The 26,349-nt window shown below is 42.9% G+C and overlaps 2 protein-coding genes across 19 annotated transcripts in view; one reads left to right on the top strand and one right to left on the bottom strand.

Moving 5' to 3' along the window:
- The window catches only part of Dst (dystonin), a 385,515-nt gene that overhangs the window by 95,067 nt on the left and 264,099 nt on the right, over positions 1–26,349 (top strand). For 5 of the 18 annotated variants that reach the window (XM_076915120.1, XM_076915119.1, XM_076915118.1 and 2 more), the window contains exon 1: positions 4,803–4,908. The exons of the other annotated variants lie outside the window; for them this stretch is intronic. In XM_076915120.1, coding sequence (XP_076771235.1) covers positions 4,818–4,908 — 91 coding nt within the window. In that variant the 5' untranslated portion in view covers positions 4,803–4,817. Of the gene's footprint in view, positions 1–4,802; positions 4,909–26,349 lie in introns of those variants that run through there. 18 annotated transcript variants of the gene reach the window in all.
- Positions 3,527–4,783, bottom strand: LOC143434848 (uncharacterized). Its single transcript, XM_076915123.1, has 2 exons — positions 4,365–4,783; positions 3,527–3,932 (listed from the first exon to the last, which is right to left on the bottom strand). Exons 1-2 carry the CDS (start codon positions 4,602–4,604, stop codon positions 3,819–3,821), a joined length of 354 nt encoding a protein of 117 aa, XP_076771238.1. The 5' UTR covers positions 4,605–4,783; the 3' UTR covers positions 3,527–3,818.

Below are 26,349 nucleotides of genomic sequence, written 5' to 3'. Positions count from 1 at the left end.
TGCCGTGGATGTACACTAACCATCAAGGCAACCTAAGAGTACTAATACCAATGACTTCCTGGAATATTTTGCTGGAATAATCTTTTTTTTTTTTTTTCTTTTGCCCAAGGGCACTGAGCTACGCAGGTCTTGCTCAAGTCTCTGGTTTTGGTACCTAGGATGCAGCGCATTAACCCAGCAATTTAGATTTTTTTTTTTTAAATGTAGCTTTTCTGTGAGCCTGTGACCATCATGTAGCCATAGATGCTTTGTGTCCTTAGTGCTTGTGAGGGACCATCATGATTAATCCATGGAGATGCTAGTGTTTGTGTCCTGTGTGTGGGGTGTTTCCTTGCATTGGCCTTACGGAGCTGAACCAGAAGGGAGCTTGTTTCTCTCAGTTGTAAACTGAGAGCACCATGAAGAGCAGCTTTCAGGCCCTGTGGTTCCAGCAGGGCTTGTGCAAGTAGTGGCGCCCTGGGTGTGGATAGTTCTGCATTCCCTTAGCAATGCCTTTTCCTTCTTGGAAATGGTAATAGGGCAGGAGGGACTGGGTTAGTCTCTGGAGAGTCACTTACAAAGGCCAAAGGCCAGATGTTCAGGCCTCCTTCCCTCTCCCCTGCCCCCACTTGTGAAAGGGCAGCAGTTGGGGGCTGTGTTCTCCTATTTGCTTCCCAGGTAATGCACATATTGGGGTTTTGTCTTCCTGGGGCCTGTGACCATCCCAGATTACAGTCATCAAGGCAGCCTAGAGAGAGAGAGTCTCCACGGGGTCCCTGAAGTGGGATTTTTTTGATTCTAAGAAAAAACGAGCAGAGCCTGGCCAGTCATTCTGTAGTCAGGGTTTCTGGGGCAACAGACTTGAGCTTCTTTTGACTTCTGTTGTGAGATGCCTGGCCAGTCGGTCTCGCCCAGCCTTTGAGGAGGAGGGGTGGAGCAGGAAGGGGAAGGGGGGGGGATGGAGATTGGGAGCCAAGTGAGAGTGAGGTGGCTTGGGCCTTGGCTCTCTTTACCTTTACCATCATCTCAATACACATTTAGTCACTCAGGCCTGCCTGTCCTGTTGAAAGCCCCCTGCAACTCTAACACTCAAGGGAGAGGAGAGACTATGAGAACTAACAGCACAAGGAGACCATAGGTGAAGGGAAAGTGAATGCTCACTGCGCGGCCTGCCCAGGGCGTCCAAACATCCCGATGCCTATTCTGTAAAGTTTTGTTGTTGATTTGGTTTTTGTGTTTCTTTGAGATAGGGGCTCACTGGTTAGCCCTGACTGGCCTGGAACCCGTTACATAGATCAGGCTGGCCGTAAACTGTAGAGGTCTGTAGGCTTTTGCCTCTTGAATGCCGGGATCAAAGTCATCTGCCACGCCTGGTGCTGTGTGGATATTTTGTGTGAGAGTATGAGGTAGAAGCAGGGTAGGTGTTTGTCGGTGGTGACGTGATCACATAGACTGTGAAAGGGTTACCAAGCATTTGTCACAGAAGTAGCTGTTACTCCTCGGGACACTGTAGAAAAGGAAAGTTGGAGGGACCCTGGACAGTGCTGGCACAGAGGGGACTGTAGTACTGAGGATAGAGGCCACGTGTTTTTCACTGTGAAACGTCCACCGAGTTTTGAGGTGGGTGACTGAGACCTCAAAGTGTCTACTTTTAAAAACCACATGAATTCTTCAAAAAATAGAATAAAACAAAATGAGCAGCGGAATGGAAACGTAGAGGCTCATTACTGCTTTTTAAATTTTTGATATGTCACATGTTGGCTGTACAGCTCATAAATGATCACTTACGTGGAGGACTGAGTCAGAGGTCGGTCCACAAGTGTCATTTTTAACCCCTCATGTGACTGAATTACTGTAGGTTGCATAGGAGACTGGCCACTGTTGACCCCATGTGACTAGGGTGCAGTTTAGCCAAGGAGAGCCCGGTAGTGAGGATAGTTTGAAAACACACCACTAAAACTTCCACTTTTAATTTTACAACACATTTTACACTCTGCTTGAAACTTAGCTCTTTCTTGAAATTAATCCCTTGTGAAAGGTCCGTTCAGGAATGTGAGAAGTTTGTGGTGCTCATTTTCAGTAGTAAAAGAGATTAATATATTTTTTAAAGGCCATTAAAGTAGAGTTATCTGTGGAACCCCCCCCCCCCCCCCCCCCCCCGGTCAAAAGCCACACGGACCATTGGATAACTTCATTTGCAGGTTTGTGTTGTAGTAAGTCTCTGGTGATGGTGACATGCTGATTGAGTTTTTGCAGTAAAATACAGACAAAGCATAGTTCTGTCTTTAAAGAGTCGTAGCTAGTGAGACGTGATGTACATCTGTTGTGTGTAACTATGACATGCTCTGAAAGATCAGCTGTCATGGCTGCAAGTGTCTGATACTCAACCTGGGGGAGAAGGGGAGATGTGGAAGGCCCCTGAAAGGCTTTTGAGAGGAAGTGCCACTTGAGCTGAGATTAAGAGAACTTGATAGAATTAGGGTGACAGGTATGGCCACTTCAAAGGGGTGGAACTTCATAAACAAGCAAGCATAGGGGACATGCTAAGCTGGGAAAGTTGTTTTAAGAGGGAAAAATTTAAAGTCAGGCTTGGCCAGTTGAAGGACCAGGTTCTGAACATGGAAGTTAGGGTGTGTGCGTCTTCTCCCACTGTGGTCAAGTTTGGTTTCGCTACTTTATGAGGTAGGGTCTTACGCAGCAGGGTTTTCTGTCAGTTTGCCGAGGCTGACCATGAATCCTGGTTCTCTTGCCTGTGTCTCTCCAGTGTCAGGATAGTAGGTGTGGACCACCACGATCCACCTCTAGCTGTATGCAACTTGGACAAGTTCCAGTTTCATAATTGAAGGGTCTTGACTGGGGTGAAATGTAGGATGGAGACAAATATGTAAAACAGAGATAGTGAATGTAAATCATCTTGTAAATTCCTTGCCACATGGAAAATACTTATTTATAAAGTGCTAATGTACACAGCCAGGTATCTTCTGAGCAGTTATGGATACATCTCGAGAGACCTGCAAGCACCCCATATAATAATAGGAACTGTGATTTCTCTCAGTTTGTAAGTTCCCTCAGTGAATAGAAGCACCACAGACCTTCAGCTACGATCTGCATTCAGGCGGTCTTGACTCCAATGCAAGCTTTGTTGCTATGCTATTTCTCCTTCCCTGTGGGTTATACTGTAATTACTAGCAATATCCACCTGACATTATGTTTTCAGGAATGCTTGGGGCAAAGGCTGACCCCCAGATACTGCTAATTTTGTTTATTTGGCCGGATCTTTAAATGGACAGCTTGAAGTACAGTTCATAAAACTGGATGCTACTTGGTATTGGTTTCTGATAAAGCCTCAGACTTTCCCTTTAGACACCTTACTGTGGATTCAGAGTATGTTTGTATGGATGTGGAGTGTGAATAGGAACTTACTGCTAACTCCTTTCATTCCAGGATGTTTCCCCAAGGTTATGTCATACACATATGCGTAAGAATGGCACATTGAGTTTTACTTACATGCAGGGGTCAAACCCAGATCATAGACAGGTTATCAGGCTAGAGAGGAGAGATGAGGTCTTGCTTTATTTGGGGAAATGAAAGCAGGTCAGTAGCCAAGAATCTGCCCTGATTCTTGAACAGAGGTCCCTGTTCAAGCATATTTTATCCTCATATAGAATTATTAGAAAAATGATTCCAGTTCCACAATAATAAAAGCCAACAAAGAAAGAGTCAAGGAGGAGAGGCCAGTATATACAAAAGAAGGAAGCAGGAAGATTTAGAGAGAAGTGTCATCTATCAAGATGAGATAAGAATGAAAGTGGTAGTAGGTAACACACACACAAAACCATTTACACCTGAGGCTTCATTAGCTTCTTCCTTTCTCCATGAAGAAAGTCAGTTACTTGCTGGTGGCCCACAGTGAGAATGCAGGATTCCATTTGCAGCCACTGGACTCCCATGTTCTGAAAAAGATCCATTTACATGCCTGCTGAGTACCAGCTGGCTCATTTTGGGGTCCTTTAAAGTTACTTATTTTAGTATACAGCGCGTCAAATGTAAGAGAACCATATGCATTCTGCTCAGCGGATACTGGTACTATGTGCAGTGATTAATAAGAGGAAGGAGGGCGGTGACAGTACTCTGGGCCATGGTGAGTGGACAGTCCCTCCCAGAGCAGCGGCAGATGCGCTGCCAGGCTCTGGGGGGCAGAAGGGAGGGGCCGCTGCCTGGTCCTCAGCTGCCCTGACCCTGGTGGCGCTGTCAGGCCCTGATGCGTCCTGCCACCTCCAGAGGCCTCCAGGTCTTGGCATCTTTTGGACGCGGGTCTGTCCCCCTCCTTGCCCTCTTACAGTGACCTGATCCTCCGATGCCCTAAGATGGGTTGGGAAAAGTACCTCCAGCATGGTCCACTGCTTTCCTTCCTGGGATGGAGAGCCTCCAGCCCCCTCAGTAGGGACGAGACCCGGGGCTTTGTTTCCCCGGCACCTGTTGTGGGTCCCAAATAGAAACCGCGCTGGGACCGGCGGCGGGCGGTGGGCGGGCCGGAGGGCGGTGCCGGAGCCCAGCGCTGCCGCTCCTCCTCCCGGGCGGGCGTCTGCGGCGCAGCCCGGAGATGCCGCAGAAGCGCGGCGCATCCCGGCGGGGCAGCGCGCTCCTCCGCAGCGCCGTGGCCCGGGGCGCAGGGTCAGGAGGCTGCCCGCCCCGAGCCACCGCCCTCCGCCCCCCGAAACCTTCCTTGGGGACGTCGCCCCGGGCTTGCCGCCGCGCTGATACTCCAGCCCAGGGTTGCTGACGCCTCCACCCGGGTCGCGGGCCCACGGGCGCGGCCAGCCCCCCCGGACCACGGCATGGCGGGGTACCTGTCCCCCGCCGCCTACATGTACGTGGAGGAGCAGGAGTACCTCCAGGCTTACGAGGATGTCCTGGAGAGGTACAAAGGTACGGGGTCCCTGCGCTGGGCTGTGCGGCGGGGCAGGGCCCATGGGAACCGTTACCTTTCCCAAATCAGAGCCACCCCCGCGTGGGGCACAAGTAAACAGCAGCCGGAACCAGCCCTGGGGACCGATAGGTGCTGTAGGTGAAATCTTTTACCCCAGAGCAGGGCTGGGTGGGTGAGGGTTCGGAGACGCCCTAGGGTAGGCGGTGGAATGGAGGGTGGGGGAGGTCTGTTTCCAAGAAGCACTTTGCCTTGTCTTTCCCTTTGTAGAAGCTCTTAAGCACCAAACATGACCATAATTCTTCCTGGGAGGGTTGGATGCCATTACTTCTCTGTGAGATTTCTAAGCCTGGCTGCTCCTGCCTGGCGTAGGCATGGCCAACCTGTAAAGGTTCTTGGATTCATGAGCACAGCATCACATTATTTTTTCTCGAAAAATCGTACTTATTTGAAAAGTTTCTCGCTTGTGATGATATTGTAACTCGATGCAGTCCAAAATTATTTCAGATCATGATAAAAGGAAGTCTTTAGTCAGAGAGTGGGTTGTACATTTAAATGTACAGAAGGCTATTTTGAGATACATTTTTGCCAATTGTTTATGTCCAGGAAATTTTGTGCCAAGTTGATTGTCTTGGCTATCTGAGTATTATGGTTACTTTAACTTGTGCTTTTCCGTGTTGAGTCTTTATGTCTCTTGAAATGTACTTTTTAAAGTACATAGACTGATAGTATTGCAAGTTGAGGGATGTTTCATATTCATGTATTTGTGAAGATGGTTCACAGATGTGTGTAAAATATTAATAGTGAGTAGCAGTATTTCATATGAGGGGCCTGAGTGCATCTGTTGAATATTCTATTCACTTTGCATTAGTAACTCAAGTTCTGTGACTTAAATAAAAAATATATATACTTTTTTGTTACTAATATGAATCCAAAACTGAGTAACAGACTTTTCAAGCTCCCGAACACTCATTTCTTCCCACACTCATGTTTTGCCCCTTTTTAGAATGAGTTCTGTAACTGGAGTCTTGGACTTTGCATATCATTTTGTAAATACAACTGGAATTCCTTTGTGCCAAAGCTCTATTGTGAATAAGACAGCCCTGAGCACGTGCAGTGATATTTTAAGCTAACTCATAACTGGGCATTGGCTTGTATGTGTAATGTACTGAGGCTTGTTTTTGTTTTCCCATTTAAAATGATGTTCTCACTCAGTTGTCACTAGATAGTTAAAAATGAGAAACACTGCAGTAGAGACCTATGATTTCAGAAAAAAAAAAAATCAGGACGGTCTACAATGTATATGTTATATGCTTAGGAAATAAATACAGCTTTTATTTATTTATTTATTTATTTATTTATTTATTTTGTCAGCTCAAGTTCAACAGTAGTGATAAGTGGGTAATTTAAGGTGTCTGAAAAAAAAAAAAAAGAAATAACCAGAATGTTGATTTTGGCCAGTCTTGAGGAAACAGGTCTTGTTTAGAAGCGTGTCTTACTTGTCCTAGTAAATAATAGGAAATTAAATATATGTGGCTGTTCTGCATCTCACCCCTTGAGTGGGATACTAATATTACTGTTAGTGATGCTCTCAGACAGACATTTCTCAAGACATTTTGCCCAAGATTTCACAGAAAAAAACCCAAAGGGCCATTTCTCCATTCTTTGTGGTTTTGAAATGCTTAGGTCATCAAATTGTGTTCAGCCATACAGATGTTCTGAATTTCACTTAGACTTGGAGAGAAAAAGAAGCTCATTGGTCAGTGTATTCGATGAAAAGCAGGAGACCTGGTGTGCCCATTGTTTCCCGGTGCATTTGGAAGCCAGTTTTGATTTCCCATCAGTGACCAATAGGATGACTTCACTACAGTACTTATCCCGATGGCTCACTATAGGGGCTGATCTAATTAGAAAAGAATTGTCTGCTTTGAATAGGAAGTGCCAGTTTGCAAAACTTTCCCAAGTTCACTTTTCTGAAATGATGCACCGTTCAACACATTTTTATGTTCCAGTTTGAAGAGAGGTTATTTTGATTTTTTATTTCTGTCAGAGTCCTCGGTAACAAGAGTGTGTTTGCTCTCATGTTTGCTCTCATCGGCAGGGTGACTGGGTTGTCAAGTATGTGCCCAGCTGTTGAGTAGCGTAAGTGTCAACAACCTAAAGAACGCCTAAAGAACGAGGTGATCTATAACATTAGGAGGGTTAGGCGTGGGGGTTGAGAGCTTTAGTGGACACATCCTCAGGCGGCCTTGGGAGGACTTCATCCCAGGCCCCCAGAGACAAAGTCTAGTGGTGAGCAAGCTCAGATTTTCATGGTGTGTTCTATTCTCGTGTATGGCTTTGGTCCTTTAAGTCAGAGTAAAAATAGGCAACTGTTTACTGAACTAGAATAACACAAGGATTTATTCGCTGCAAAAAAGGGTGTAGTGTTCTGGATCACATTCTCATCTGGTTATTTGTGAAAGAGATTCATCATCAAAATATGTCAGGTCAAAATATTCCTGAAGGTAAAAATTCAGCAATTTTAATTGGCAACAAATCAGAGTGAATAAAAGTGTGTGTTTTTTTTAAGTACAATTCTTTAATACTGTTTATATTAGAAAGTGCCCATGTTAGTACCTTTTTAATCTATAGTAAATTATTCAGTATAATCCCTGTATGGTACAGAATATTTTTAGCAGCTTAGTATAAAACACAGATTTTATACTAAGTGATCTCATCTCAAGTGTAGTGAAATTAACTGGTATACTGTTATAAACGAACACTTAACTCGCTGTCACATTAATCTGTGAAGTACTGCTGTCTGAGTTGTCGTTGACTGTGGTTTCCCAGCACAGATACTTTTATATGATGTTAAGTGTGAACATAATTAATGAGGACCATTCAGTTTTATTCTGCATAATTTTTTTTACTTAACTTTGAGTGTCTGTGTGAGTGTGCATGTGTGTGTGAGTGTGTATATGAGTGTGTGAGTGTGCCTGTGTGTGTGCACACATGCATGCATCTGCAGTGTGTGTGGAGGTGTGAGGCTCAGAACCACTTTGGGGGGGGATCGGTTCTTCACCCTGTTGAGGTAGGCTATCCCTGTGTGCTGCAGAGCCTCCTCCTCCAGGCTACCTCACCAACTGAATCTCTGAACATGCTCCCATCTCTGCCTACCATCTTGCCAGAGGAGCATGGGATCACAGATGTGTGGTATGGCATCAGGGTTTTTATTTATTTATGTTTTTGTTTCTTGAGACTTTCATACAATGTATTTTTATTATACTCTTTCCCATCCCCGAACTTCCCCCAGATCTGGCTTTTTATGTGGGTTCTGAGGATCAAATCCAGGTTGTCAGGTTTGTGCAGCTGTATGTTACCAGCTGAGCCATCTTGCTAGTCCCTGCTCTGTATATTTTAGAACAAATTTGAAAATGTTGACATTTCTTGGTCTAACACAATGCTGATTCTCCCAGTGTCTGGAACTTATCAGTTCCCATACAGCTGCAGTGGGAACAGTATTCTTTGTGAAGATTGGCAGACAGCTTGGTTATTTACCTACAGTATTGCTAAGAAAACCTTTTAGTATTTGAACCAACACTGTGGAGTTTTCTGTCTTCCCCACGTATTTGTATACTTACTGCATTCCTGGTAACAGAAGGAAGCAAGAATACAGTAGTTTTTGTTTTCAGTTTAGTCTTGCCATCTTAGGGAGACATGGGATGATTGGTAAATATCTCTTTGTTGGAGACAGGTTCCAGTATTCCAGCGAGGTGAATGTTTGGGTGACTATGTGAGGAAGTTCTCTGCTGTGTGCAGCATATTCTGTGATGTTCTTGCTAAGGTTTCAAGTGGCTTCAGGATTCTGCAAACCTTGGTTTCAGATTTCCTTGTGTTCATGGCATACAGCTGTATAATAAGAGAACTTTATGCTATACCATGATAATGTAACATTGAGTTAGTTTGTGATAGTTTGTGTTCTTTGTTTAAAATTTTATTTTGTTTCATGTTCCTTGTGATTATTCGTTCCTGACTAAGAGTAAACTAAATAGACTTCCCCCTCCCCATCTTCCTCTATCGTCCATTAGGTACCTATAACTTCAAGGCACACAGGTCAGGGTTATAATGTATCTCCCTTCTCCAGAAGGGGCACAGACTTGCATATTGCCACTTGGCCACTTAGAGTCTATTATGTAATTACTTAATAGTTACAATGTGCTTGCTACTCTTCCAGCCCTTGCATATCAGTTTCATTTGTCAACTACATCTGTCTACAAGTAAGAATATGTAGGGAGTATTTTGTTTGTTTGTTGATTGTTTGTTTAAGGCATTCTTCATCTTGTGCCACGAACAAAGTCAAAGTTATAGCTGTACAGAATAAGGCAAGAGTGGCCACTGGCTTTTATAACCAGCAGTGTCTGGCACACAGGATACCATGTCTGTACTAAATTGGAAACTTGCAATTTGGCTGCATCTTAACAGCTGTAACAAAGAACAACAGACTTCAGCCAAGTCTGTGGGGCTATATGAAGGCGTCATTGGACTCTCTGAGGATTTTTTTTAAATGAAACAAAAATGTTATATACCATGGATTAAAGCAGTAATTCTCACTGAGTAACTAGTATTTAAATTGATCACAGAACTTGTTTACTGCCTTATGATGGAAGAAATGCATATCAGTTCAGAAACATAAGGACCTATTAGATATTAATTTGACTTTGAGGCTCCAGCATCACACTGACGCTGTTTTGGTTTCTTTTGTACTGGCTTAAGTGTGATCAGAGCTTATATAAGCAGGTACTTCAAAAAGAAAGCTCTGTGCTTTTAAGAACTTTTAGGTTCCTTGTTTATATTTGGGCGGTTTGGCGATGCTTAATTTCTGGCTCCACAGTTTTTTGGGGGGGCAGCGACGAGAACAACGTACAGCCTCTTTGTTATTTGACAGTGAGCAATGAAGCTTTTGTGTTTCTGCCTTTGGGTCTTATGGGTCCCCGGAGCTGGGCTGTGTGAGGAGCTGGAGTGTTGGAGCAAAGCCCCATCATGAAATTGGAGATTATGAAAACATCTGAAGTCATGGTAGCCGTACACAGATGGAATATCAGTCTGTCTGCTCACTCGAGTTTCATACTCCGTAGCTGAGTATGGAAACGGAGGACACACAGCCCAATCCTTGAGTATCTGCCTTACAAAAACACAGCAAACAAGAAGGTGATTAGCGGTTTAGAACGCTTATGATTTCTTATGAATTAACAAGGACCCGGGTGCCTCTATGGCATGCCTGGATGCTTCTCTCTGTAAGGACTTGGAACACAAACAGGACAGATTTTTGCATCCATTTCTCGGCTATTAGTAATCCTGTGATTATCTTCTCCACTTCTGAAGATGAAGCCCAGGCATTTGTTGAAGTCCAGTGTCACTTCTTCAAGTGATTGAACAAAGGGCCCTCCCCCACCAATTCTCTTGATGGGTGGTGGTGGCTGTTGTCATTAAATGCCTGTGTTCCTGTGTATTCTTGTGGAGTTCCACCTCTGTGGTCCTCTGGCGCTATCTACCTTGTTTTTGAGACTTGGTCTCTCACTTGAGTATTTGTACAGCTAGGCTACTTGCTGGCCAGTAAGCTCTAGGAATCTACCTGGTTCTGCCCTCCCCAACATGGATATTAGAGGCACACTGTTGGGCCTGGCTTTTTATATGGTGCTGGGTTCTCACGCTTAGTGCTGTGCTCGTTAGTTTTCATTAACTCAACACAAAGTTGAAACATCCGAGAAGAGGGAGCTGCAGCTGAGGAATTGTTCCCGTTTGATTGGCCTGTGGACACGTCTGTGGGGTGTTTGGTTGTTGCTTATTGGTGGGAGGTGCCACCCCTGAGAAGGTGGGCCTGGGTTCTGAAAGAAAAAACATATGCCAAGAGGCAAGGCAGGAAGCAGTATTCATCTCTGCTTTAGTACCTGTCTCCAGGTTCCTGCATTGAGCTCCTGCCCTGGTTTCCCTCAGTGATGGACTACCGTAACCCATAAGGTAGACAACCCTCACCCCATGTTGGTTTTGGTCAGTGTTGTATCCCAGCAACAGAGAAGCAAACCAGGATACAAAGCAAGTATTATCCCAATGAAGCCATCACCTTAACCCCTAAGAGTGCATTGCAGGGAAAGGTTTATGTGTAAGGTCAACTGAGATGTGCTTCTTGGACAAGATGTAATTAGCAGGGGTACCTTGAGATTACTCGAGGTACTAATGAGAGCCTTAGGGTAGCCAGGGACATGACTCCGGGGTTCACTGGGAAGGGAAGCTTGGTTGGAGAGAGCCTTGTGTTGAATCAGATTGAAAGGAGGCTTGGATGTCATGTCAAGGACCACTGATTATTATTATTATTATTTGCTTTAATTTTGTAGAGAGTAGAACCCTGAATGATGAATGATCCTCAGTAGATGTGACAGCGCTGTGGATGGAAAGGACAGTTGGGGAGGAAGGTTCAGGAGCCACCATGAAATCAGGATCGGTACACTAGGAATTCCTGCATTTCTAATGTCCTTAGCTCAGTGCAGCCACTGCCATTTCATAGACATAAAACAGAGACTTATTAGTGAAGTCAGTGTCCCAGATGGAGGGACACATCAATAGTGATTGAATTTGTGTTTGAGTGTCAGGTGTACATCTGACATAAAACTGTGTGTTTTGATTGTCTTTACCTCGACAAGTAAATGTTATAAAACAGTTCTTAAGGAAATATTTCACTGAGAGTCGATTTTGAGTAAAGCCAGAACTTCTGAGGTATGTTAAATGGTGTGACATAACAATGGATTAGAATATATAGAAATTACTTCAGATAAAATGCTGAGCAGATTTTTAGAGTTTGCGCTTCTCTATTTTAGCAGAATTATAGAGTCTTAATTGTTATATATCAATGAAAATGAGATAAAATTTTAATATCACCTTTGATGTGTATCTAGAGTATATTTAGGTTGAATGACCATCAAAAAGTATTAAGATTTGGTAAATGCCAACACTACATGTGGCTGCCTGGAATGTTCCCTGGACAGAATTCTCCAAAAGAGTTGACAAAGTCTTGATTTTTTTCTTCTTTTTTTCTAGTGGGAGAAAATATTCCCAGTGGGTCCCAGTATTAAACGTCTTGTACAAAGCTGCTATTGTGTCAGGGAATTGAAAACATGTTCTTATGTATTCAGCGGTCGGTTCTCTGCTGTCCATGTCAGCGTGACTATATGTATTCTTGAGTTTTGGTCTAAATAGTCCTTTGTAGTTTCTTTTCTCCACTTTGAGCAGGGAAGATAAAAGAGTGAAGTATCCTGACAGCAGGGTGTGGGTGAAGTATCCAGAGTTTGAGTTACTGAGTAGTCCTGGTCCAGTGACCTAAACAAACAAACAAACAAACAAAAACCCTAAAAACAAACAAATAAAATCCCACCACTAGGCCAGTTTTTAGAGCAGATTTTAGTTTAAGGAGAAGATACACACCTGCAGCTTGCTCTGTTGACATCTGTGATCATATGTGTTATAACCGATAAGTTATACCAATTCCATATTAACATCTGTGATCCACTGTCAGAGTAGCTTTTACTCTGCTGCAGTTTGTGGGCTTTGACCACCATGTGGTGTGTTTGCCATTACAGAACAGTACAGAATAGGCTTACTACTGTAAAAAAGTCTTCCGGGGTCCTGACAACACTGAGTTTCTGCCTTCTCTCTTTCTGCCTTCTTAAACAATTTGATATAATTAAGATTGTATGGAATATATTCTGTTCATACCAGTACGTTTAACATTGCAATATTTTCCATATCACTTGTTTTCTTTGTTTGGTTTTTGGAGACAGGATCTCAGCATGTAGCCAAGGCTGGCCTAGAACTTGTTACATAACCTCAGACTCACTCTTCTCTCAAGCATTGGGACTACAGTTGTGCATTACCAGGCCTGGTATGGTACACCGTGTCTTTCATGGCATGGTGGGCCATCTCTTTATATTGCTGAGTAACTGTCCATTGTTTAATGTGCCACCGTTTAAATCTGTTCATCCAATGAAGGGCATTTTGCTTGCTTTCCGTTTTTTGTTTTTCTAAACTTACACAGAAGCTTCTATAAACACTGTGTGGCTTTAAGTGAGGACTTGAAAGTTTCAAGTAACTTAGGTGGAGGAATGAGCTTGGTGGATCTTAAGGTATTTAGGTTTGTAAGACACAGCTACTCTTTCTCAGAAGTGGCCCTGTTGTCCTCTGCTTGCTCCAGCAGTGATTGCGAGTTTCTGTCATTCCGAGTCCACATCAGCGTTTGATGATGTTTTTCTTAATCGATTTTGTGTTGCTATAGCAGAAGACTGGATGAGTTATAAGAAAAGAAAGTCTGCTCTGGCTCCTGTTCTGACTGAGACAGCCACATCTGGTCTGTTTCTAGTTAGGGCCTCATGTTGTCTCAGACCACAGCAGAACAGTGGGAAGGAAAAATGCTAAAGTAAGTGTCGCAGGGAAAACCTGTGCAAAAGAGGTCAGGGGAGGGTTGCAGTTTATTTAACCCACTAATGAGGATAGTGGCTACTTACCTGCTCACCTACAAGGGTTGCACCCCAGGGGGCTCCAGTGCAAAGCTAAGCCTCAACAGGATTATATGCAGACCTTGGCTCTACCATTGCTCTGCTTACCTGAGATCGGATCATCATTGCTTTTAATCTGCAATCCATTAGGTGAATCTGTTTAGATCTCTCCCCACCTTTCTTTGTGTGGGACTTTGGTACAGGAAATCAGAGCTTACCTGGAGTCTTACTATGCCAGGTGAACTCTCTACCGGCTGGCTACTCTACCCAGCCTGTACTCTGCTCATGCTTTTATTTGGCTGCTTTTTTATTTTCTTATTGTTGTGTTTTAAGAGATCGTCTTGCCTGTTCTGGAAGGCAGTGCTTTGCGGTGATTAGTGGCCCTTTTATATCTCAGCCTCCTTTGGATGTCTTGTTTTGTGTGTTTTTTTCCACCTCTCTGTGTGTATGTGAGGATTATGTATGTGGTATATGCATATATGCATGCGTGCATGTATATGTGTGCGTGCATGCATGCATATCTGTGTGTGTGCACATGTGTGCATGTAGGCACACCTTCATGTGAAGGTCAGAGAGGGCATTGGGTGTCTCTACTCTCTTAAGATACAGGTCTCATGAACATGGAGACAGGCTGGCGGTTAGTAACCTCCAGTGTTCCCCCATCTCTGCTATCCCCAACACTGGGTTATAGACCACACACAGCTTTTTATGTGGGTACTTTGGATTTGAATTTAGGTCCTTATGTTTGCATAGCCGGTACTCCACAGCCCCCCTTTGATGGGCTTGCATGACTGTTTTATAGGTGTTCTTTTAAGGAAATAAGGGCCGATTATTTCTTTCACGTGGTCCCAGTGTTTTGTGGACGATGTATTGTGTTTTGGCTGAGGACACTATGCATTGTTCCTGCTTCAGAGAGTGTGTGTGGGCTCAGAGCTCAGCAGTCTGACACTTTGCTCTGGCATCTACATATGTGGCTGTGGGTTCAGAGATCCAGTTAGTTGGCAGCTACAATGCCGTGTAACACTTGAGTCTAAAATTAGTCCAACTGTTCTATTTTAAGGGTGGACTGAAATTAGCTGTCCGTGTTCAGTGAAACAAGTGAACACTCACCTCTTGGGATACCAAATTTCTGCTTTAAAAATGTAACCAGGAGCAGAGTTAGAAGCTTGTTTTAAGTTTTTGGAATGTTTCTGTTGCTGTGACTAGATTATAGCCTGAATATGGGTGTGGACATTTGTAGACACAGGTATACACAGAGTCATAAGAACCCAGAGTTTTAGGTCCTTGCTTCTAACAGTTGAGAATGCTTTTCAGTCAGCGATCATGTTTGCTTTTTCTAAGATCTGAGTTGAGATCTTAGAGAAAAATTATGATAGCTTTCCTGTAACATATTTGAGTAGAACCTCAGCCCTCAGTTTATCAGCGCTGGGATTGCTAGAAAAAAAGAACAACACTTAAAGCAGTATTTGGTGGTTTGTTTTCTGGTCTTTGTAGTAACATCTGACCAATGAAGATATTGAAAATAGTACATGAAAAAGCTTGAGTGAAGGTTAGGATTTTATTTCAATTATTTATTCAGTTATTACTTATTTATATTATTTTGCGTGTGCATGCATGTCAATACATGAGTACTCTGAAGGCCAAAGGACAGCTTGTGGGAATTGGTTCTCTCCCTCTACCATGTGGGTTCAGGGCTGAACTCAGATTCTCAGACTTAGCAGTTGATTTCCTACCCACGGAGCCACCCTGTTGGCCCTAGGACTTGATTGATGTCTTGTGTAGTATGATCTTTAAGTCAAGACTTAATGTTTATGAATACATTTTACAATGTTATCTGTACGCCCGCCCTTCAGGTAATTTTCGACTTGTATATTTTTCTTTTGAATGTTTTTGGTGGGTGTTCAGCAGTATTGGAGAAGTCTAAATTGTCTGGGATGTGGTTCCCCCATGCCTGTATAATCCCAGGACTCTAGAGGCTGAGGCAGAAGGATCCTAAGTTTGAGTCTAGCTGGACTATATGGTGGTAAGACTTTGTCAACAAAACAAAACAAAACCCTCAAAACAGTTACAAGGATAATATAACCTTTTCATAGGAAAATCGATGTATACTAAAATGCTAATCTTTTTCAACTTGGAAAACTGCATAGGAATTTAAATTTGTGCTGCAGTGGAATTAACATGATGTGCTAAATGTAGTGACTTTTATAATTAGCCTCCCTCTGAAAACATTCAGTGAACGTTGCTTCCAGCCTTTCCCCTGATTCTAGTCAGGAGTTAATTGATTATATGCTTCAAGTGAACAAATTAGCATACAATAGACCCCCTTCTCTAGTGCCTTTTGTTTTATAGTGGATATTTCTATAGAAAACCCAGGGAGAGAGGAAGCATTTGGAACAAGCACAGGACCTGCTCACCAAGTCAGAGCCTGCAGAGAATTCTAGATACTTCTGTTCCTAAGCTTTGAAACTGTGTCAAGGAAGCAGAGCCTGCAGAGGGGGGGACTGGGGGGGGGGGGGCACAAGTCAGGGGCCTCAGCAGAGCTGACCAGTTCCACAAGAGGAGGGATCTGAGACTTGTGGGGTTCCACAGTGGGGCTGACCTTCGAAGACAGGCAGCAGCATTTCAGTGGGCGGGGCAGCCTATGTTGACCTGTGTAGGAGCAGCTGTATGCAGTTTTCCCTCACTTTATTTGGACAGAATGATGCTACATTTCCCTCTCCCACTGGAGAGAAATAATGCACTAGTGTTTTTATCAATATTTTCATAAAAGGGGGATGATTTTGCTGGTCAGTCAGTATTAAGCTGAACATGTTATGTTCCGTTTTAAAGGATGCTGTTATGCCGTAAATATACAAGCATATCCGAGAGTTTAGAAATCAGAAGCAGCCGGTTGGTGGTGGCGCATGCCTTTAATCCCAGCACTTGGGAGGCAGAGGCAAGAGGCAGGCGGATTTCTGAGTTCGAGACCAGCCTGGTCTACAGAGTGAGTTCCAGGACAGCCAGGACTACACAGAGAAACCCTGTCTCGAAAAACCAAAAAAAAAAAAAAAGAAAGAAAGAAAGAAATCAGAAGCAGCTTATAGTCATGGCACAGCAAACAGGTAAAGATTGTGAGGCATTTTTAACAAGGGTTTGTTAGTCTGAAGTAGTGCTCATCATAACCAGAGACCTACCTCTGCCACTCCCTGTGGTGCACTCTAGTCCTGACAGAGCCCAGGTTGCATCTCTGTGATGGAGTGGCTAGCTGTGCCCTAACATTCTGGATGGATGGCCATTTTCCTCCCATAAGTAATCATGGTCTATCCTTATTGCCTCAGAGCTGTTATTCTGTTACTAATATAGATTGTAAATAATGTATAGCTTCAGTTTAAACAAATGGCATTTTTAGAGTATGTTTCGGAGTTGTTATAGGCCTGTATTTAAAAAAGAGAAACACGACTTCCTTTTTGTTTTATTGTGATTTTGGTTCCTGAAGTCTATACACTTGAGTGAAGATTTTTCTGGCTATATCAAGGGAAAACTTAATTATATTTTATTTTCATTGTTAATTGAGGTAGGTCTTCGAAGTGTAGAGTTTCACCCTTTGGATGAAACTGATCTCATTGGTTAAAGGTGTAATTTCTGTAGTACTTGATGCTAAAGGAGGAACGGCCCAAGAACACTGTGGAACGTGGTAAGAAAGAAAACCTGTAGCTTGAACTTGTAACATTTTAGAAAACAAGGGAGCATAGGAACAGGAGTAATCTGTTATCTGAATATGCAAATCAACCTTCTGCCGTATTTGCCTATACACCTTCCTGTTTCATACATAACATTTAACAACTTGGGTCAGTGTGTATAAGGTTCTGTGTCGTGTTTGTCTCCTGAGTGCTCCTTGATGCTTCACATATTGCTGTAAAATATTAATTCAGAATATTTTAATAATGCTACATGCATTTCATTATGTGGTGATAAAAACAGTTTGACTGTGTAAGCAATGATTTCCTATCATGATAGTTTGATTAATACTATGATATGATACTGTCTGTCATCTTTACATCTTTACATGCTTCAGAAACAACACCTTTTCAAGACAGAAAGTAGTCAGATGGAATATGTAAGCCACTCAACTATTATTTTATAAAATACTACCTAGTTCAGGATTGATTAATTTAAAAATATTTATTTAATGTATATGAACATTTTGTCTCATGTATGTCTATGCATCGTGTATATACCTAGTTCTCTTAGGGGCCCAAAAATGGATGTCAGGTCCTCCGGAACTGGAGTTATAGGCAGTTTTGAACTACTATGTGGGTGCTGGGAATTGAACCCAGGTCCTCTGAAAAAGCAGTCAGTGCTCTTTACCACTGAACCATCTTTCCAGACTCCATGATTGATCCTTTTCAAAATATATTGTTTTCATTTTATGTATGCTTACATGTAGGCCTGTGCACCATTTATGCACCCGGTGCCTGCGGAGGCCCAAAGAAGGCTTCAGATCCCTAAGAACTGAAGTTACAGGCAGTTAGTTGTGAGCTGTCCAGTTTGAGTGCCAAACACTTCATTTGGCTTCTTTCAGCCACTGAGCCATCTTTCCAGACCTCCAGTTGAGTCTTGAGTTATATGTTCAGTTTAGAAATTCTGACCATCCTGAATTCTAGGAAAATGGGTAATAAAAAGGAGATCCGGGCCAGCCCGAGGTGATACATCCATCTTTAATCCCAGTACTTGGGAGGCGGGGGTAGGTGAATCTCTGAGTTTGAGGCCAGTCTGGTCTACAAAGCAGGTCCAGGACAGCAAGGGCTCTGTTACATAGAGAAAACCTGTCTCAAAAAAACCAATCAATCAAGTAAAAAAAAAATCAATCAATAAGTAAATAAGTAAATTAATGAATAATAAAGATTCAATTTTCATTTCTGGATCTTATATACAAACTAGTTAGTCTTCTATGATTTAAAAGTCAAGTACAAGACTAAAATTGCTAAGTTCTTAATGTGTAATACGTGACTTAATTATTTTAGAATTTACTCATTTCTTGCCTCCTACAGTATGGCTTGTTTGGTTATGTTTGGTATCCATTTTAGACATAATTTTTTAGATTCATTATTTATGATACACACCTCATTTTTTATTCAGAAATGTATACCATCTTCATGCTTTTCCATGTAATGTTTATACTTGGTATACAAATTTAATGTAATGTTATTTTATACTTGGACACAGTGTATTTTGGATTCTTCTCTATCCCCTAGTGCTCCCCCTAATGCCATGCTCCTTTTTAAAAAAAAAAAAAAAGTAATCACTGAGTCCAGTCTGTGCTGGGCAGTTTGTATACACTTTTCTGCCTGGGTGTTTGGGGTGGGACCATCTACTGAAGCCTGGTCAACCTGCCAGCCATTATACCTTTAAGGAAAAGAGACTCCCTCCCCCAGCAGCCAACAGCTGTCAGCAGCTCCTCCTCTGCTTGGGCTGGGAGCTCAGGAAACTGCCCACTCCATGCTGGAAGGTTGACTGGCTTGATCTTCTGGAGGCCCTGTGTAGCCCACCACAGCTGTTGTGAGTTCATGAGTGCAGTCGCTCTGTCCGGTCCAGAAGACTGTTCTTACTTCTGGCTCTCTGGCTGGTAATCTTTCTGCCCACGCCCACCTGGTGTTCTGAGTCTTGGGGGAGGAGACTGTGGTACAAATGTCCAGTTTCTGACCACAACCCCCAAAGTGCTTGTTCTCTTCATTTGGAATAGTTTTTGAGGCTCTCTGTTAACTCGACCACTGTATAAAGAAAATCCTTCCTGAGGTCCTTCACAGATTAGCTCTCTGTGAATACAGAGATACAAATTAAAAGGGCAGTTGGATACTGTGTCTATTTAGTAAAATAATAATAGTTAGTTCACACCTAGGACCTATGAGCTCCCCAGCTCTGGGTCTCAGCCAGTTTTACAATGCTAGCTTGTGGTTCCTTCTATAGTGGGCCTTAAATCTACTTAGAAAGCTGTTAGTTACCCCAACAGTTTTTTTTTCCCACGATCGCACCCATGGATATATAGATAGAGCCATGCCACGTCACTGTAGCAGGTGGGGTTTTTCTGCTGTGTAAGAATATGATGATCAGCTTAGCACTTTAGGTACCATGAAAGCCAGCTAGCAGGGTGGGAGCTTCCTGCACAATCCCAACTCGACTTCTCAGTGCTCTGTGCTCAAAGAATAGGGTGTGTGTAACAGCAGGCTCTTATGTATCAAGTCCCAGTGGACAACCAAGGGCAGGACAATAACTTGTATTTTTTTGAGGTGTCTGTTTGTGTTGTGGGGTCTCTGGGCCTCCTCTGAGCAACAACTCAAGAGGAGGTGCCCACGGCCAGCACTTTATATTTGTAAACTGATGGCTTTAGGGAGGGCAGTGTAGGGAAACTCCAATGAACTGTTTTTATATGAAAAAATGCATATATATGAAATGCATAAACTAGAAGGTTTCCTTATGGCTTCATGATCTTCCTTTCCTCCCTCCCTATCTCCCCTCCCTCCTCTCCCTTCTTTCCTTCCTTCTTTCCTTCCTTCTTCTTCTTCTTTTTTTTTTTTTTCTGAGACAGAGTTTCTCTGTGTAACCTTGGCTGTCCTGGAACTTGCTCTGTAGACCAAGCTGGCCTTGAACTCATGGAGATCCACCTGCCTCTGCCTCCTGAGTGTTGGGATTAAGCTGTACTCCACCAGCACTTGGTGGTTTTTTCATATTTAAAAAGATATTTTGTATATATGAGTGCACTACACTGTCTCTGTCTTCAGACACAGCAGAAGAGGGCGTCGGATCCCATTACAGATGGTTGGGAGCCACCATGTGGTTGCTGGGAATTGAACTCAGGACCTCTGGAAGAACAGTCAGTGCTCTTAACCACTGAGCCATCTCTGCAGCCCCTCCATTTTATTTTTAATTATGTACATATGTGTGTCTGTGTTTGGGTTTGTCCTGTGGCTTGCATGGTTGTTCGCAACTGAGGTGGTTGTTAGTAGCCTTGACTATCCTGTTAGGGACTGATTTGGTGAAAGGCTCCCTGGGTTTTGAGGTGGTCCAGTGTTCAGAGAAGATGCTGGTGTGAATGAATTGGACAAATGTCACATTGGTTTTGAAGATGTTCCATCCTTACAGGGATTGGTTGTTTTGCTCATTTAATTTATTTTTTTCATTTATATGTTTAAAAATTATGTAAGATGTTTTTGGAGCATCATGATATCCACAGAGACAGACAAAGTGGATGCTGTTTTCCCTTAAGAGATCTCAGGAGACTTGTTGAGAAAGCCTGCAAGGTTAACCGTAGGACAGTGGCAGCATTGAACATGTAAGGTGGAAGAAATTATACGAGACAAACCTCTGAGAGTAACTTTCTGTGACCCTTGGCCTAGCTAGTGTGTCTGTGCTCATACTTAGCTTCATAAAGTTTTATTCCCTTACAAGAAGGAATGAAAGAATTTTAGAATACCCATGTTTCTTTGGAATAAAAGCAATCCCCAGAACTATAAAAGGTACCTGATTTAAGAGATGATGTAGAAATTCAAAATGAAGAGAAAAGCTAATTCTACATTTAAAAGTTGTATTATGAAACAGAAGATGGAATACTCTCAAAAGTTTGGGAAACCATGAAAATATGCAAATCACCTAAATATGTCCACTACTATGATAATTCCTGGTATATTATAAATGTTCAGTATATATTTTTAAAAACCAAGTGAGTGAATTACTTGTGATGAGGTTTTTTGTTTTTTTTTTAAAAAAAAAAAAAAAAAAACTCAGTTTACTCTAAGTAATAATTGCCTTGAAGTACAGTAAACAAACTGTCAGTTGCAAGGCTGCTAAGTTCAAATGTGCAGTCACTCTTCTAACTCACAGGAAGTATTCAGATTGCTTTACATTGTGCATAGATTTTGCACACAAGTCTTTGCCACTTTGAGGTACATAATTCATCATATAGGAAGATGACAAAGTAAACCGTTATCGTGGATGATAAAAGAAAAGTAGGAGATCGGTTTTGATTTAAATGGAAATAAAGTAAGGCCAGAACCATAGAAAGCTTTCTGAGTAGCAGCTCTAAGTAGGTGCATATCCTTAGACAGCCATGGTCAGGGACAAGCTGGCTGACACATTGTACACATTTGTTGGTAATGCAGAGAATCTTATTACCAGGCAGTACTTGTCAATTCCTCTGGCTCATTTAAACATAGGATGGCACTGTATTGCTTGGGGCAGTTGATGGTTCTCTCTTTGTACATCCTCACACATGTGTGCAGTACCCTGGAACAAGACGCAGCTCCTCTCAGGTCTTTGGTGCTTGCTCTTGAAGTGCAGTCTCTTTTGGTTTTCTTTCTGGTTCATTCATGTCGTCTTAACCCACTCAGATGAATGGCTTTCTGCACCTGAAGGAGACTACTGTCCCACAGTGTGTCCTTACCCCACGTTTCCTGTGCACTGGAGCCTGGAAACTCCCCAGATAGTCAGCTGAGGAAATTAATAGTCAGACTCAGCTTGTCTGCTTCCCCTTTTTAAGAGGTTGACTGTGCTTTCCATTCTCTACTGTCTAAAATTTGTGCTTGCATGTATATTGTCTGTATTCACAGTTATTTAAAGAACAATAAACCTAGTACCTGCTACCCGGTTTTGCTCATGAGAAATAACTTTTCTTCTTTAAAAAGTCCCTTAAAAATTAAAAAGTAAACAGTCTCTCTCCCTCTCTCTCCGTCTCTCTCCCTCTCTCTCCCTCTCTCCCTCTCTCTCCCTCTCTCCCTCTCTCTCCCTCTCTCCCTCTCTCTCCCTCTCTCCCTCTCTCCCTCTCTCTCCCTCCCTCTCCCTCCCTCTCTCCCTCTCTCCCTCTCCCTCCCCCCCCCAATCAGTACAGATTTATTTATTTATTTATTTTTACATTTTTGGTATTTGGGACAGGGTCTCTGTGTGTAGCCCTGACCAGGCTGGCATCGAACTCAGATCCACTTGCCTTTGCTTCCCTAGTGCTGAGATTCCCTAGTGCCACCACTCCTGGCAGATATTCTTTTATAACAGACGGTTTATAGAAATGTTTATTTGATCTCAAGGTCCTTAATATATAATTTATCTAACTGCTCTTTCTGTTAAGTGGAATCTCCGAACTGAACTTGGCAAAGGCACTTACCGTGTGTACATTGATTGACCTTAGTGTCAGGTTAGGAAATATGAAAATCATTGTGTGTTTTCCCACTGGTTTTAATATTTCTATTTGTATGATTATTAAACCTGGGTCAGTTTAATAAAATTCTGTTATCCCAGTAGGGCAGACAGAAGAGTAATTTTTATGGTGGTGTTCTGAGTAACAGCAGGACCAGTGCTGGGGTCACACACTCTAGCACCTGCACGCTGTGTCTGAAAGCTAAGTTCCTAGAGCCAGAGTTGTAACTGTAGCCCAGGTGTTTCCATCTCTGGGATAAAACTTCTAGTACTTAATTATGCTGTGCTCAGCCCTTCTTCAGCACCCAGGCTCACATGTTTTACTATCTCATCTCCCTGAGCCTGAATAAACACAGTGAATTGTCAAGGTCCAGCCAGTCTTTTCCAGTCAGGATTCATTCTGGGTACTTAAACGCTGCCATGCCATACTTCTGATGTGAACTGAAGCATTTGTTTAGCTGGTTACTTTAACACATTCCTCATGCATGCATTGTATCAGGTCCTGGCAGGGCATGCAGCAAGCAAATGGAAGGCCTTGGCTGCTTGATTTAACAGTGTGGGAAGTTAATCTTGTGTCTCAGCTGGAGTAACTACAGGCCCGTTTGATACTGACTTAGGTTAAGTAATGTCAGAAGGTCACAGCCATTTGGAGAAGTATGTGTACCGTATCTAATGGCAGTTTGGCACTGATCTTTTATGTATTAAGGTAGCCTTCATATTGATCCCTGCTGATTGGTCTTGTTATTTATAAGGAACAAACACCGAATGGGTCAGGCTTTGGCAGTGAAGAATACGCAAAGCCATTGTCTGATGCAGTCATTGCCAACGTTCTGTGGTCCTTTAGGGACATGGCTTTGAAATGAAATCGGAGATTAGCTGAGCATGGGGGTGTAGGTGTGAAATCCTAGTACTCGGAAGTCCAAGGCGGGAGGAGCCGGAGTTCAAGGCAGTCTGGCTGGCCTACGCCGACTGTCTCAAAACAAAACACAGGAGGAAAAGAAACTTCTAGTTGTCAGTCAATATAACCAATATCTGGGTTTGCCCCCACCTCTAGCAACTTTTCCTTTGAGAAAAAGAGAAATTAAAAGAAAAAAAAAAAAACGCAACAGAGTATTTATTATAATATTCAGTCTGATAGGCACTGTTGTGCTAGTAGATATTTGATAGCCGCCCCCTCATGGAAAAATCACCTCGGCGTTTGCCATTTGCTCACTTCCATCACGTAAAGGTTTTCAGCGTGGCCATTCTCAGACTGCTCAGTTTAGGTGCTGACTGAGAGCAGCATGCTGCCCAGGAGTGTCTCCTTACTTGAAGCAGTGCTAAAAGCCTCCTGATCCTCGATTTGCATTTGATAAATGAAGTTACATCAACATTTGAATATTGAGAGGTGGGATCCAAAACAAGGCACTCTAGGGCAGTGGCTCTCAACCTTCCGAATGTTGTGACCCTTTAATACAGTTCCTCTTATCGTGGTGAACCCCAACTTTATGTTGTGGTAAACCCAACCATACAGTTACATTTGTTGCTACTTCATAACTGTAATTTTGCTACTGTTATGAATCATAACGTAAATGTCTGTGTTTTCTGATGGTCTTAGGCGACCCCTGTTAAAAAGTCACTTAACACCCAAAGGAGTCACAACCCACAGGTTGAGGGTCACCCCTAGGGCCTGTGAGCTTTAGTGAAATTGACTATTTTTGAAATATAGTTTTACTGTGTAGCCTAGGCTGGCTGGAACTCACTATCTAGCTCATTCTGGTTCCAAACTCACCACCCTCTGGTTTCAAGCTCCTAGGTGCTGGGATTTTAGTGTTTAGTGTCATGCTGGTTTGACCCTGTGTCCTTAATCATGCCCGCCTCTCAAGTGTATGGAGTGTGAAACAGTAGTGCGCACGATAAACAGGCAGATTACTCATGTTTTAGAATTTGTTTTGTGACTTCTCTCAATTTGAACTTACTGGAATATATGTTAGTATCTTCAGTGTAGGAAATGTTGACACACATCTGCAAGAATATTGAGTTTGTCTTCAGTGAAAAACAGACAGGAGACCTCAGTGGGCGGTTCACAGGAGAACCAGCAACAGCCTGTGAGCACTGAAGGCTGGGGCAGTGTCACTTTGTTCATTCAGACAGTAACCGGATCCTCGGATGCCCAGCCCGAAGCCCAGATCCATGACCACGACCTTACTGTCTACAGCTTGTACACATTTACTGAGCACTCTATAAAGGCTTCCTGTCCTCCTCCTTAGAGCATTTTCTAATGTTGCCTTTAAAGAATTGAGTTTTTAAAGACTGTTTTAACTTGTGTCATAAGAGATGTCTTATTAAACAGTCCTAAGTTCAAGCAAGGATGAAGGGGTCTGATTACTCTTTTTCTTACTTGAAGTCAAGTGTCAGTATATGCTGTTTTATACAATTCACTATGTAAAGTGGGTCTATTGAAACAGGAGACTGGTTTTGTGTATGGTTGAGAGTTTTTAAGTCACAGGTGGCCATTCAGTGCCTTGATTCTTGAGTGCAGCGTCTCCTGGAATCCTTCGCATCTGGCACTTCTCTGTGGCTCTGGCCGGTTTGCCATCTCCTCCTCTCCCCTGTAGAAGTTGTTTCATCTCTTTTATCACTTTCACCTGCTCCTGATGGATCGGGCAAACTACCTGGATGCAGGGGTCTCCACGACCACCACAGCCAGCTGAGGAACTATCCTTGGGATTCAAGAGGATAATTTGGTTCAACACAACTCCGTAGCTGGTGGTGGTTCAAACTTTGGGAGTCCTGAATAGTTTTTAAGCACAGTGCAATTTGGTGATAGTTACCTTGAGCCCATGTGCACCGTGAAGCTTGAGACATGGCTACGTGGAAACTCTCTGTAAAGTAATATGATATCTTCCATAAAGATGGAGTCTATACATTGACTACACTGACACCCTCCGTAAAGATAGTTTCTATATATTGACAAGCTTACTTCTGAGAGAGGATCCAGTGATAGAACAGAGGTCACCAGGCTGTCAACCATGGCCATCCCCAGGCTTCTAGGTGGATATCCCTTCTTTTGAAGGGACAACCCTGTGTATTTAAAATTTCTTGTTCTCTACTGCTCATCTGCGAGTAAATGACCTCCATGCCTTCCAGACCTGGAGAAACAAAGCCAGCTGGAGACTGGTTCTGGTTCTGACAGCTGAGGGCAGGAGTCTGAGAAGGTCCACTGATTCTGACAATGGTGTGTGTCAGTCGTGTTAATAGACTAGTCATCTGGTATGGTTAGTTCTGACCGCTGTAGTATGTCTTTCTGAAGAGGAAAAAGGTAGGAGGAGGGAAGAAAAGGGGAAGGCAGCCATTATTCATTAGATGCTGCCCGAGGTTGGGTTTGGTGTCATGTGTACATGCATTCTTGTTGAACAGTTTGAGACGACGTTGGGGGAGGTATTATTGAACCTACAAAGCTAACAGTTCATTAAGAATAGTCACATTGCTGTCACTGACTATATGTGAGTGTCCTAAACCCTAGCGTAAGGACCTCTTTCTGTGTAAAAGCTTCCCAAATAAAGTTAGCCAGAATATCAAGTGTTTCTGGTTTTGGCTGACATTGCATTAATGAATTCTGAGTTGGGGGAGGGTCAGACTGTCTGATTGACAGTGCACTAGACTAATCAAAAATGGAATTGGTTGTCATTTTCTAAATGCATTTTATTTGAGAGATGACATGCTTTTCAAACTATGGGACGAATGAAGATGGAATTACACGGGGTTGTTTAATCC

Source organism: Arvicanthis niloticus, chromosome 17, assembly GCF_011762505.2.
Source record: "Arvicanthis niloticus isolate mArvNil1 chromosome 17, mArvNil1.pat.X, whole genome shotgun sequence".
NCBI classification, from domain to species: Eukaryota; Metazoa; Chordata; class Mammalia; order Rodentia; family Muridae; genus Arvicanthis; species Arvicanthis niloticus.
Note: the sequence above shows the minus strand (reverse complement) of the source record. Positions and strands in the feature narration are given on the sequence as shown.

Coding starts and splice junctions, on each gene's coding strand:
- LOC143434848 (XM_076915123.1), bottom strand. CDS start 4,604: ATGCGCCGCGCTTCTGCGGCATCTCCGGGCTGCGCCGCAGACGCCCGC. Junction 3,933..4,364: donor AGCAGTGGACCATGCTGGAG/GTACTTTTCCCA, acceptor GATCTTTTTCAG/AACATGGGAGTCCAGTGGCT.